We start from the raw sequence: 14,127 nt of genomic DNA, 5'->3' as shown, positions 1-14,127 counted from the left end.
CTTGGGGTGATGTTTTTACTCTGGCCCAGCACTCAGCTTGCTTGGTACTCTTGGTACGTTGCCAAGAAGGCTAACCACATTTTGGGCTGTATAAGTAGGAGCATTGCCAGCAGATCGAGGGATGTGATCATTCCCCTCTATTTGGTGAGGCCTCATCTGGAGTACTGTGTCCAGTTTTGGGCCCCACAGTACAAGAAGGATGTGGAAAGAGTCCAGCGGAGGGCAACAAAAATGATTAGGGGGCTGGAGAACATGACTTATGAGGAGAGGCTGAGGGAACTGGGATTATTTAATCTGCAGAAGAGAAGAATGAGGGGGGATTTGATAGCTACTTTCAACTATCTGAAAGGGGGTTCCAAAGAGGATAGAGCTCAGCTGTTCTCAGTGGTGGCAGAGGACAGAACAAGGAGTAATGGTCTCAAGTTACAGTGGGGGAGGTTTAGGTTGGATATTAGGAAAAAAAAATTCACTAGGAGGGTGGTGAAGCACTGGAATGTGTTACCTAGGGAGGGGATGGAATCTCCTTCCTTAGATGTTTTTAAGGTCAGGCTTGACAAAGCCCTGGCTGGGATGATTTAGTTGGGGAATGGTCCTGCTTTGAGCAGAGGGTTGGACTAGATGACCTCCTGAGGTCCCTTCCAACCCTGATATTCTATGATTCTGTCTGTCTCCAAATAGGCCTCTTTTCTTTCCATTACAGTGCTGGCAGAAAATGGCCAAAATGGCCAGACTCAGCTTTGGGCTCCAACTAGTAGAACCTGCAGAAATTGTTCTATGAAAATTTGATCCATAATTCCCCCTATAGAGTATGTCTTTGTGTATAGCCTGCACAATGCCAGGTCTCAGAGCCATTGAGTCATCACCCTGGGCTGTATTCCGTGGGGGAATGGTTCCATTCTACAGTGGTGTTGATAGGCTTCAGGTGTCAGCTCCAACTGATCTAAAATGACTTCTCTAGCTAGGGAATGTGACTAGGGAATATATTCTGCTTGGGCCTCCCCTGACAGAAATAGGTGCTACTTGGGACACCCAGGATGATTCTGCCCATCTGCTGCCCTAGCCATCCATTCAAATATACATAAAATGTCTCCAGGTTATTGTCTGACCCCAGCTTCACCAACCCTGAAACTGGCATGCTGAGGTCTCCTTCACCAGGAGGCACTCAACTCCCTCAGGTCAATTTTCCCCAGGCATTGCAGGAAATGCTCCTGCTGCAGCTGCTGGGTTGCCTGCTGCTTTTGCTGGAGGCAGCCTGGGTCTGATCCTGCTGTGCTGCCAACATGCAGACTACGTCCTCCATTCTGCAGCTTTTCCATTATTTCTCCTTTTTCAGAGGGGTTCTCAGTGGATCCCAGACAAGCCACTACCTGTGACAAAGTTGTCATCACAACATGCCCCCCCTTGTGGCTAGATGTGTCATTGAAGCAGCTGTGCCTCAATTTCCCCTACTGTCCTTTTGGCCTACTCCAGCTGCAGGAGTGACCTAAGTATATTAAGGAAACCTTCAGCACGGCTGTTGCTTATCTTCCTCCTCCTCCCTGGTTCAATCAATCCCCTGATCCAGGGGCTGGCATGCTCCTCCTATTACTCAGGGTTCCAGGCAGGCTCCAGGTCATCAGAGTCCCATCTCAGCAAGACTTCCAGATTTCCCTGGAGAAGCCTGTCTGATCCTCCCCCCCACCCCCCCTCTTTTCAGGCAGCTTTCAGCCTTCTTTTCAGGCTGCTTCCCAGTGAAAGGGCACTTCCTACCTTCTCTTCTCTGGGTCTCCTCCCCACAACTGGGCTCATCCAGCTTTCTATGAAGACAAACCCTGCCCTCCCCCTGGTGCATTTTACTTCTAATTAGTCCTGGCTTACCTTCCAGGTGCACCAAGGCTGGTTAATTGGCCTCTCAGGGCCATCTTAACCCTTTTGCAACCTGTATGGGGTAAACACCCCATCACAGGCCCTTGTGCTTCTTTCAAGTTGGCAATGTAGCACTCCTGCTTATAGAAGATACAGTCAGTGACACTCAAAAGGCAGTAGCCTAGTAGGAGAGCTGCTGAAGCTATATAATGACTGGAAGACCAATTACAAATTCCTGAATTTTGCAAATTATGTATGCAATAAAAGAGCAAAGAAATTGTAAGCTCTCTGATGTAGGGACTGTCTCTTTGTTGTTATATGTACAAACATATAACACTAGGGCCATAGCCTCTAAATGCTACTGTAATACAAATAAAATAATAATGCAAAATAAGATATTCTTTGTTCATTTAGCTAGTGCAGTTTCATTTTAATCATTACTGTATAATACTTCCAGTAGACCAAGAAACTGTAAATGGAATGCATTACGTAAACGTAATGAAATCTTCATTATATGAGATCTCACTACTGATTCTGCTATGAAAGCTATGCTGATGAATGAGGACAGAGGATCATTTTCTATGCACTAACTAAAAATTTTACAAACTACATGCACATGGATTAACACAGCTCAATTTAACAATCTTTTAACATGGTTCTGCTGTATGCTTCAATCTCAAGACTGTTCTCACAGGTAATTCATTACAAATTAAGGGCCGAGTCCTGCAACCCTTAGATGAAAAGTGTATTAATTTGATATCTTTGGGGCTACTTGTGGGTGAAATTCACCATATGCAGAAAGCCCGCACCAGGGCTACGTGTCATGTCAATCTCATATAAGTGGTGAACAGAACTGGTGAGTGCTCTCTGCATAAAGATGAATTTCACTCTGTCTGAATTACTTGCATAAGAGTTGCAGAATTGGTTTCCAAATAAAGATAAAAATAAAGCTGTAAATGAAAGAATCATTGCAGTGTAACACTATCATCCAGAGTGACAACTTTAAAAAAATTAGAAAATTTTAAAATATCTCCTTGGTCATTAGCTTTTAATAAAACAACGTTGGTTAATCATTTAAAAATTCTCATGTTTCAGGTATTCTTACAAGAATTGTTTTAAGTGCATATTCAAAATGACTAGTCCATCCAAAACCTTGTGTGTGGAAGGTGGCACTAATCCTAGACCTTATTTTAATGACCAGGGAAGTGACCACATATGTGCTTCAACTAGAAATATCGCACTTCTTTAGCAGGGACTGATGGACACATTTTAAGAATGAATGGATTTCAGTGTAGACAACACATATGGTCATAGGTTAAATCCAACTTCTGTTCATTAGAAGCAACAACAACAAGCCGACCATCCAAGTAATAGGCAATATTTTAAAATACATTGCAGCAGCCACAGTTTGGGTATTTGAAAAATGGGAATAAAGTAGCAGCACAGGAAAAAAAAAATGGTAAATGTATTTTTCAGGATTTTAATAAAACCTAACAATTTTAAAGACGAAGAAAAACTCAGCACCGATAAAGAAGAAAATTCCTTAAAATTAAAAATGTAAAATCCAAACCATTCCAGAATCAGATATATTTTACTCGTTAGATTTTGTGAAGTTTAATTCACTTAACAATGGTTTATTTTTACCTTCTACATTTCAAATGTAGAATAGCATATCTGATAGTGTTAATCACGAAATGATTTCCCCCCCCACCACAAAAAGTTTTGATTACATGAAAATGTTTACATTTAAACTTCTTATGTTTTCATTGAAAAACCAAAAATTTAAATCAAGGCATGTTTTGAGATTGGATTTGCAGTTTTTCAATTAAAACAAAAAATATCCATACAAATGGATATTTCCCATGAAAATGTAAATGAAGTCAAAAGACCAATTTTCTGTCAAAAATGTTTTGATGGAAAATGTCTGATGAGCTTTAATATTTCACATAAGACAAGGGTCAAACTGGGCCAAGTCATGGCTGAATCATATGGCTCAGCAAATCGGAACTTTGAAGACAGAAAGCTGTTGGAAAAAGTCTGTAGGGTTGCAAAGACAGCCTTCAAAATGTGTGTTGAGATATAAACAATCTTTGCAGGTAGCTTGAAACAATAACTCAAAGGACTGGGAAACTTACATCAACATAGCTACATCTCTCAGGGGCATGAAAAATCCCACACCCTGAGAGACACAAGTAAGCCGACCTAACCCCCATTGTAGACAGCACCAGATCAACAGAATTCTTCCGTCAACGTAACTACCACTTCTTCAGCAGGTGGATTACCTATACCAATGGGAGGGATTCTCCGGTCGGTGTAGGTAGTGTCTACACTGCAGCGCTACAGCAGTGCAGATGTAGCGCTGTAGCGGTGCCACTGTAGCAGTTTAAGTGTAGACACACCCTAAGAGAGGAAAGAACTGTTCCCAGTCATTTCAATGTGGTGTTAAATCAAGCCTAATTATGACAATTTAAATGTCAAGATTGTTAACCAATGTTAACATTGCCGATTGACACACACACACAAATGAGGGAAAATCATATTATGAAGATCTGCACAATATGGTATGACTGGCATTTCATTTTGGTATGGAGAGCATGGCACTTGGTTAGCAGGCAGAGATTGGGAGGGTACAACTACTACTCCCCCATCCAATTTAAGCCATAATACAAGGACAAGCATGGTAACCATGCACTGCTTTATTGAATGGCTGTGCAATTACTAATGATGTATTTGCAAAAATAACAGGAGTACTTGTGGCACCTTAGAGACTAACAAATTTATTAGAGCATAAGCTTTTTTTCTCTTACTTAATTGGCCTCTCAGACTTGGTAAGACAACTCCCACCTGTTCATGCTCTCTGTATGTGTGTATATATATCTCCTCAATATATGTTTCACTCTATATGCATCCGAAGAAGTGGGTTGTAGCCCACGAAAGCTTATGCTCTAATAAATTTGTTAGTCTCTAAGGTGCCACAAGTACTCCTGTTATTTTTGCGGATACAGACTAACACGGCTGCTACTCTGAAACCTAATGATGTATTTATTTCACATAGCTTGATATGTTATTAAACCTTGAGGGGGTACAGTTATGCACCCATCTCTCCCTTGCCTTCTTTCATTTATCAAATTAAATTTGCATATTTTACACATCCGATCACTGTGCCTCTTTTTGGCTGCTCCCCTTTTTGAAGATAAGTTCAGTTCCATGCAAGGAAAATAAACTCATGAATCAAGACGACTTGAAAGCAATGTGTTCTGCATGTTTCTCTACAGTCCACAAGAGAAAAATCTGTAGAGATACCAGTTTGTTTTAAAATCAATTTTAGAGCTCACAAAACATGCCACACCGAGAGCACTAGGGATGGAAATCATATTTCTCCACAGCTGAGGTGGGGACAGCATGCACCCCCACACAATCCTTCCAATATGCCTGGGAAACTCATTCAGTACGTGGCCTGAGATTGCCTGTATGTGTGTCACTTGCTATGGTAGCTTTGGTGATGTAGCCCCATGTCGACTGGGAACTGCACTTGGAGACCACTAACTTGTTTTTACAGAGGCAGCCATCAGATGGCAATATATTTGTTTCTTTCTCATTTTTATTAATTTCAGAACCAGAGTCAGACAATGAAAAGCCAGGGTTGCCAAACCCGAGGTACAATTGCCTATAAATGGAGGCCACACACTCTGCGGTTCTACAAATCAAGAGTCGGATTCTTAAGTTATTTGTGTAGTTTTGGAAGAGACCAATATTTATTTATTTTATTGATTCTGATAAGATGCAGCTGAATCCTGACACAGGAAAATACACCTAAAAGATAACAATGTAGCCATTGCTGTGACCCCCCATGGTACTGTTCAGCTCTGCCATGCTCCTGCCCCCCACCCTAACCTGCTTGTTTGTTTCATCCACCTGTTATGTCTTGTCTTTTAGATTGTAAATCACTTGGGGCAGAGTTTCTTGTTCTCTTTGTTTGTACAGCACCCAATACAATAAGGTCCTGAACTGGCTGGCCTCTAGGCTTCAAAGGAAGCATGGCAGAGTGGTTAGGATGGCAGCCTGGAACTGAGGAGATCCAGGTTCAGTTTCCTGCTCTGACACAGATAGTGACTTTAGGCAAGTCACTTGATTTTCTGTACCTCACTTGCCCATCTGTAAAATAGGGTTAAAAGTATTTCCCTAACCCTACACTAAAAATTGTGAGGTGCTCTGATACTATAGTTGGCGGGGGGGGGGGGGCACATAAGGGAGGTAGAGAGGGATGGAAGGATAGACAGATTCCACAATCTACATGTTAAATACACATACATATAATTTGTGGTCTCGTTTCCCAGGACAACTGAGACTCTGCATGTTCGGCCCTTGGCACCTCAAATGACAAAGTGAGGAGAGGTGGGGTTATGCTCCACAGAGATTCTCCTCTCCTAATCCAAAAAGATGATGTCAGACACACAGGCCAAATGAATGGAAAGGTTAAAACAAGGCAAAATGTGAGGTCCTCAAAGTTCTAATAAGAGGGTGGAGGGGATCATCAAGAAGAGGCTTTTTAATATCTTAAAAAGTAAGAAAGGGGTAAGACCTTATAAAGCAAACCTAATACATACCGACTGTGAGATCAGGGATCCAAGCAGATTTACAGTTTACGAAACAGGCACAACTAAGATTTTTTTTTCTCAGCAGAAGGATAATTGCTTCTATACGTCCGACTATCTAACAATAGTATCTTACTGGAATAATATGATCAAAGATCTTCTTAAAATAGTTCAATGTTCACAAGTTAAAGTGAAATTGAGGTAAGTAAAATACTTCACTATGTCATGGAATTATATATGCAGTATTATATATGCAGTATATACACACAATAATAAAATGTTATGCCTCCAAAATTATTCACAACATGAAACTCCTGATGGGATAACTTGTTACATACTGGAAATGTTCTCTCTCCTTGTTTTCAAATCCTGTTCCAGGAGGAGTTGAATTTTACTGTTCTTATAGTGGTAGGGCAGGGAGTGAAACCTCAGTGAAGCCGATGGGTGTAGCCACTGACATTCATTCAGGATAAATGTAAGAAATAATCAACCTCCTTTACGGGACCAGATAGATGAAACAATAGGAGCCACTTTCAAAAGACGCAGGCAAATGGCAAGGCTAGAGTAGAAGCTGAACCACTGGCCCTAAGGGGTTTCCTTAGAGACTAATATAGAAAACTCGGGGTCTAGGGAATTGATTGGTGGAGCCATGTGTGGGAAAGAAAAGAAGCAGGAATACACAGAAGGAGCAAAGAAACCCCAGTCACAGTCAGAGAAGCCCTGGTAGGGTGATATTTAGGAAGAAAACTGAGAGAGAACTTTTGGGTAAAGTGCTAGCTAAAGAAGGCTTAGAATTGTGAATAAAATCTCTCTCATATTGTTTAATTCCTATTGTGTTCAGGGAACCAGGACATTGAACATTCTGTGAAAATAAACTGGATTTCATCAAAGAAATACCAGACTCCATCATCAGTATCTCCTCCTAACCAAAACAACCTGCAAGGCCCCCCAAATCGGCTACCTGCTTGGATTAAAAAGGAATAATACTGCTGTAAAAAGTGGGATCTGGTTTCCAAGGAGGGAAATTGTGAGCTGGTATTCCTGTTGAACCAAAATGGAATAATCGGGGTGCTCGTAGAAATCAAAAATGCCCCAAAGGAATTAAAACAAGACCTAAAACAAAAGCTGGTTTCACAAATGGGTTTAAAGCAGCACCTGAAAGTTTCCCAGGAAGGTTTGGGGGATGATTTACAGATGAAGATATAACGCTCCCAGTCTGGAATGGCAAGATGGATCAATGAGGTGACCAGCAACCTGAATGTCATTAATCAGAAAATTTTCCATGGAGGAGACCAGGAAAGCTTGGTTGACTTGGAACTTGCTAACAAAGATGAGCGGCAGCCAGGACTTAAGCAGCTGAAAAATTATCTTTAAGGAGGAAATGAAAGATCAGAGAGCACAGAGAGAGATCAGCTGCCTAGATGTGGAATTGGGCCAGTCAGAGAACTTGGTAAGACTAGACATTTACAACAATTTTTTTAATCCCATTTGTAACCCATAGTGGGCCAGAGGGGGCAGATCAAGCTGTCCCAGCTCAAATGATGGAAAACTCCACTATCATTGAGGAAAGACTTCCTGGGAAGCTTATTTGGCTCAGTTCAACATCATAGCTCAAACGAATGGCTGGGAATTTCTAGCAGCCAGCGAAAGTGGTCCAACTCTGATGTGTTGAAAAACCTGCCTTCAGAAAAAGAATGCGTTATCTAGATCTGGAGGCGGGAAAAAGTGTGGTGTTACAATATCACAGGAACAGAGAGGCCTGGGCACAAGCATGGTAATCAGCACAGTGAGAGATAGGAAAATTATATGGCAAATGCAGCCACCATGGAAAGTAGCATCACCTCAGAATACTCCAGTAAAGGCTTTCTGGCTGCAGTAGGAGAGCCTGGAATTTAAAGATAAAAATATTGTATAGGAAAAGGGGAAAGCCAGCAGGTGATAGATACAGGGATCAGCTGGTTGTACCAAATACATTGGGGAAAAAAAGTTCTGAGGTTATGTCATGATTTTAAATATACTGTACATTTTGGGGTTGCAAAAACCTTAGCTATGCTAAGGCAAAATTTAATGCTGACATTTCATATATAAAAAGTTTGTTCTTTAAGTGCCTCATTTAAATATAAGAAGGGGCATAGGTATGCACCACTGCATATGTTATTTCCATGAGTGCATGAGCAAAACTGGGTATTTAGACATGCAAATGGCCAGTTAGCTATCTAATGAGCTACTTGCAATGTACGAGTACTTGAAATATGCACACAAACATTTTTTTAAAATCAGGCCCTTAAAATATATTTGCCTGAAAGAATCATGAAAAGTTAGCTCTTTCGCCAAAATTACCCCTTGGAGCCTTCTGGTCTAGGCAGCAACAGAGACAGCTTCTTATTACAACAAGGAGGTACTTCCCTCTTGGAAGTGACTACGTAATGAAGCCTTTGCTTCATGCTGCTACCCTGGCCGTATCACACCCCACAGAATTGACACACATGGCTATCTGACTCAAGGGATAAAATAAGGGACACACTGAGCGTTCTTATGTATCCACCAAACATACTGACATAGGGAAGAGTACCTCCCTGGCACAGACTCAGGGAAGAACATTGAAGTCACATCTCCCTGGGTGGCCTTCTAACTAAGGACTATGGCTCAGATCACTGAGTCTAAGGATCTGACCATCCAAAAATATTGGAAATTAAGGGGCAGTCTCATCACTGACAGGCGACAGAATGCCCCAACTCAACAACTCTAAGGTTGCTGGTACTCTAGACTGTTGGGTTATTTTTTATTAAATAAACTCTGCCTGAGATTCAGTCCTATCTCTCTCAACCAACTCTCCAGTGTACCCAAAATCAGAGAGTTTAGAAAAATTTTGACCTGTTGCTTCATTTGTCAACAAACATAGAAATATAAATGTGAAAGGAAAATGTGAAAATACTTTGTAACAGAGATAAATTGAATATACAATATTTTGTAATAAAGATGAGCTCAATGTGTATGTCTGTACATGGATGGACAGATGAGGTGAGACAGAGGTTTGATGACATTCAATTGGATAGAAGCTCCTATGGCGCTTTTGAAAATTTTATCCATAGTCCCTCAAACCTCAGCTAAAAAATTCTCTAAATTTGTAGCGCAAAACAGTAGAGTACAGTAGTGAATAAAAACATTTTCTGCTCCTTATAATAAGCCCCAATGAATTGTAATGCTGTTTAATTACCAACAGCTTGATGTTTAGTAAATTTGCCAGCATAGACTTATACGAACAAATAAATGTTTAATTCTCTCTTTGTCGCTTACACACATGCGTGATGTGCATTGGCAACTTACCTACCCAAATGTTTGCCCAAGTCAGGGTTTTGCATGTGCACTCCCAATGGAGTGCATGCAAAGTAAGCCCACTTTTGCACCTGGGTAACTACAAACTTAGGCCCTGATCTTACACACACTTAGCCTTACGCACTGTGGTCCCAATTCAAGAAATCTTCCTTGTCCAGGAACCCACTTAAGCATGTGCTCAAGTGGAGTAGATAAGGAGTAGATTTCAGTGGTTCTACTCACTCACAGTATCTAAAGTTAAGAGTGCATGTAAGTCTTTGCAGGGTAAGGGCCTTATGCTAGACCAGGTTCTAAGGGAGGTCAGAATCTCAGAAAATCAAACCAGTTTTAAGTAGATGTCTAAACGTGGAGTTAAGAGCGTAAATTAGGCACTCCTGTTTGAATATTTTGGCCTATGATTCTACAGGTAATGTCTACACAAGAACTTTTTAAACAATTTCATATATTTACACGACTTGGTTAATTACATGTGATGTCTTTTAAAGATATGTACAAGCTCAGGATCACCTACCAACTGAATGACAAACGCTGTCTAAAAGGTAATTGGTTTTAAACCTCTAACATTTCTAAAAGTGCAGGAAGGTTTTCAATTCATGACATAAATCCAGCTTCAGACATGAACTTTCAAAAAGAAAGTTAACTAAGAAAGATTTACCTGCCAGAAGTCAGCAACAGTAGCAGGAAGAGGGCCCTGAGTAGCAATATATGCAGGGTTCCTGGGATCATGGTCCATCTGGAGTGAGAAAAGAGAGAACAGACTGGATTTATTAAAAGCAAAAAAACCCAAAACAAAACCAAAAAAAACCTCTAGATGGGTTAGGGAAAGAAAGTGCTTCTGTCTACAACCAAGGACCACTTAGAGGACTGCTGTGCCCCCATGTCCTTTGATGGTGAGCAAAACATTTTATTTCTATTCATTAGGTCAGAGGAGCTTCCTTTCCACAAAAGAGTGAGGTTACCAGATCAATATCAGCATGACTGATGATCAGCATTCTGTGTCCTAAATATGTAGTGTAACATCATTTAAGAGAAGTTGCAGACAAAAGCATTTACTTGAGATCCATGATCTTGGTTTCATAGCAACCCAGAAGTCATTTTGAAACATTTTTCTTCACTGAGTGTTAGGAATGCTGGGCACATCTAAATAACTGCTCCGTTTCCACTGTGCCACTCAAGGGCACATATAACAAGCAAAAATGGAGAACAAATTTGGTTTCTGGCTTTTTCTGGCTAGTTGATTTGTCTAAATGCATGCTTCTAGCCTCAATAGAGGAAGATCTGCTTAAAGACCTTAATTATAACATTTAATTCAAAGACTGACTGAACAGGGGGGAAAAAAGCTAAGAAACAAAGCCATCAAGAGTAAATAGGATTAGTGTGTTACAATGAATGTTTTCAAACTGATGAGTAGTTTTCTTGATCTCAAATCTCAGGCCCCATTCTCCTGCTAAAGAGAAGATTGGCTGAGGGATTTTTTTTTTAAATACTCATTCTAACCCTTAGGAGACCAAGACAAAACTTTGAATGTAAAGAGAAAGGGCCCAATTCTGCTCTCATGCAACTCCCGTTGAAGTCAGTGAGAATAATTTGTAGCCAATGCCAAATTACTGAGAACAGAATTTGACTCAAAGACTTTACTTCACCCCAATACAGTTTTTTGCACTGTAAGTGAAGTTAAGATCTTAACAGGAATGAATGCAAGTCATATTTCCATTAACAGGCATCTACTGAATTTATTCATAGCCTATCAAAATTTTCAGTGATGGTGGATGTCAGCATAAAAGAAGGCACCTCATAATTATGTGCAATAGAAAAGAGGGAAGGAACATAAAAGAACAGATGTAAGTTATTCTAATAGAACAACAATGTGATGAATGTTGCAAAAAAGTAGAAAAAACCTTTTATGCTTCTAATTTTCTGATGCATAATTAAAACTGCACCTAATATTAAAATTCACCCATGACAACACAATGCAAGTAAAATTATGTTGCTGAGTCCATTTTAATAAAAGCCTACTTTTAAAATACAACACACTGTTAGAAGAAACCTTGACAAAAATAAAAGTGTTTCTAATTCCTTGTTTGTATTACACTCTTGTTTAAGCGACTGATTCATTGAAATGTTTGCCTTTTCTGCAAACAAGTTGGCAGAGCTTTTGACAAAGGCAACTCTGCCTTTTGTCAAAAGCAATTCTGGAGGCAGGACATTTAGTATTAAAGGTATTTTGAGACCAAGAAAAAAATAGCTTTTTTCACAATCAGAAATATGATTATCAGCAAAATTTGGGAATCAGGTAAGAAGGACCACATTTTTCAAAAATAAAGTTTAAAATTAGGCATCTAAATAAGGGCCCAATTTAGCAAAACATGTGATTAAGTCCCATTGACTTCAATGGGACTTAAACACAGACTTAATTGCTTTGCTGAACTGGGCCTAAATAGTTTGGTTTTCAAAAGCAATCTGCCCAGAAGGTCCCACTGACCTCAATGGAAACTGCAGTGTGCTTAGCACTTTTGAAAGCAGGTCACTTATTTAGATATCTAATTACAGATTTAGGAGCCTGACTTTAGGCTTCTCTCTGAAAATCTCAGCCAAAGCAAATAAGTATTAAAGATCATAATTTGTTTGGATTTTTTTTAAACTGATCACCTATGTGCGTGCATGTGTATACACCAGAAAACAAAGGCACAAGAAGTCAGTGATGATGTAAGTAGCACTGTCATGGAAGAAATACTTCTAAACACTCAGCTATCTGATAAATCAGGAATAGGCCACTCTTGGCATTTCAGCATTAATCAGCTACTGTCACAAAGGTGCTGTTTGGAACGTGGCAAACATCATAATGAGCACAAAGTGGTGAAATGTATCATCAATTTAACAATAACTCAGAAGACAATTACAAGCGTTAACATTCTGAGCACATTCTGTTGTACAGAAAATAATTATAAGCAGGAACACTTTGTACGCTCAGAGCAAATAGAAGATGGCAGAAAGCCCCATCATGCTATTAAATTATCTTTAATTGAACAAAAATAGAGCAAAGACTAAACTAATTAAACATAATGCCTGTTTTTGTTAACTTTTTTATATTTACAGCTTCAAAGACTACATATTTTAGGAAGACTTTGAAAAGTCACCACTTTGATCAAATTTGATATGATGTGATCTGGATAATTGATGGGTCTATTTGTTTATTAATGTACTTTTAAAAGACTGTCATGGGCACCAGATGGGCCCTCTTTTATTGTAGTTAATAATAATCGGAATAAATAAATAAAATCAGTAATGGTTTTTAAACCAACTGATCATTGAGCAAAGCACAGCATTTTGTATCCTCACCTAGTCACTATCCTCCCTCCAGGATCCATTACCCACTTTCTTCCCCAAAATTAGATGAAAAACAAGTAATCCAGAGCAGAAAACATCAGACCCCAAACTATCAGCTTATTAAAACAAAAATCAACAGGTCTGGTTTGCTAAAGTTTTGTCCTGGAACAATCTTTAGAAAACATGTTACATATGTAATTGTTCAATGAGAACAAGATTTCTCTCTGCACCTACCCCCGTGCCCCAAAGCTCAAAGTTTAATTAATTTTTTTTTTTTTAATTTTTAGTTTCACATGCTTTACATCAGCAGTAAATGGCTCAGCCATTTTTAGAAAGAAAGTGGTGCAATTATTACAAATGTTCTACTATAATGGAATTTTCATTTTCCACTGCTGCACAGGAATGGCAGAAAAGGTGGTGTGATAATGTACCAGTCTATTTTTCCATGATTTCATTTGGGGAAGGGAAAACAAAAGGATCAAGGACCACTACAAACCAAAGCGCAATTAACTGCATTAATTTTGATTACTATCACTGCTAAAAGTTCACAAGAAAGAAAAACTACGCAAAAAGAACCTCAAAGGAACTATCTATCCTATTCAGACTTACTGTCAGAAAAGGAGTTTTCTAGAAGATCAAATCAAATAACTCATAAACCTAAGATGGGTTAATAACATATCTTGTGGCTTTCTAGGGTATTTTAAAATGAAAGTTGATATATGATATCTTAAACAGGAGAACAGCACAATGAACATAATGTCATGATTAGTAGTGCCCAACTTTAACAGCAATAATTTCAGGTTATGATACTACATAATTATATTTCCATCGTTACATTGATACAAAATTAAAACTACTGCTTTAATTCTGCTTTTTGTTTTTCTGAATACAACACTATCCAACTTGTCCATGCTAAGACTTTGCACAAATCTCATTAATTTATACTCACAGTAAAACTCATCGTTTCATTGGGTGTTTTAGATACAAATGAGGCTATTGCAGGATTTCACTGATTTCACTGATT

General features: G+C 39.3%; 1 protein-coding gene across 1 annotated transcript in view; it reads right to left on the bottom strand.

Annotated features, from left to right (window-relative positions):
• The window catches only part of PTPRN2 (protein tyrosine phosphatase receptor type N2), a 959,094-nt gene that overhangs the window by 34,102 nt on the left and 910,865 nt on the right, over positions 1–14,127 (bottom strand). Inside the window, exon 17 of the mRNA XM_065400104.1 lies at positions 10,432–10,509. Within this exon, the coding sequence (XP_065256176.1) occupies positions 10,432–10,509 (78 nt within the window). The remainder of the gene's footprint in view (positions 1–10,431; positions 10,510–14,127) is intronic.

Source organism: Emys orbicularis, chromosome 2 (assembly GCF_028017835.1).
Source record: "Emys orbicularis isolate rEmyOrb1 chromosome 2, rEmyOrb1.hap1, whole genome shotgun sequence".
Classification (NCBI taxonomy): domain Eukaryota; kingdom Metazoa; phylum Chordata; order Testudines; family Emydidae; genus Emys; species Emys orbicularis.
Note: the sequence above shows the minus strand (reverse complement) of the source record. Positions and strands in the feature narration are given on the sequence as shown.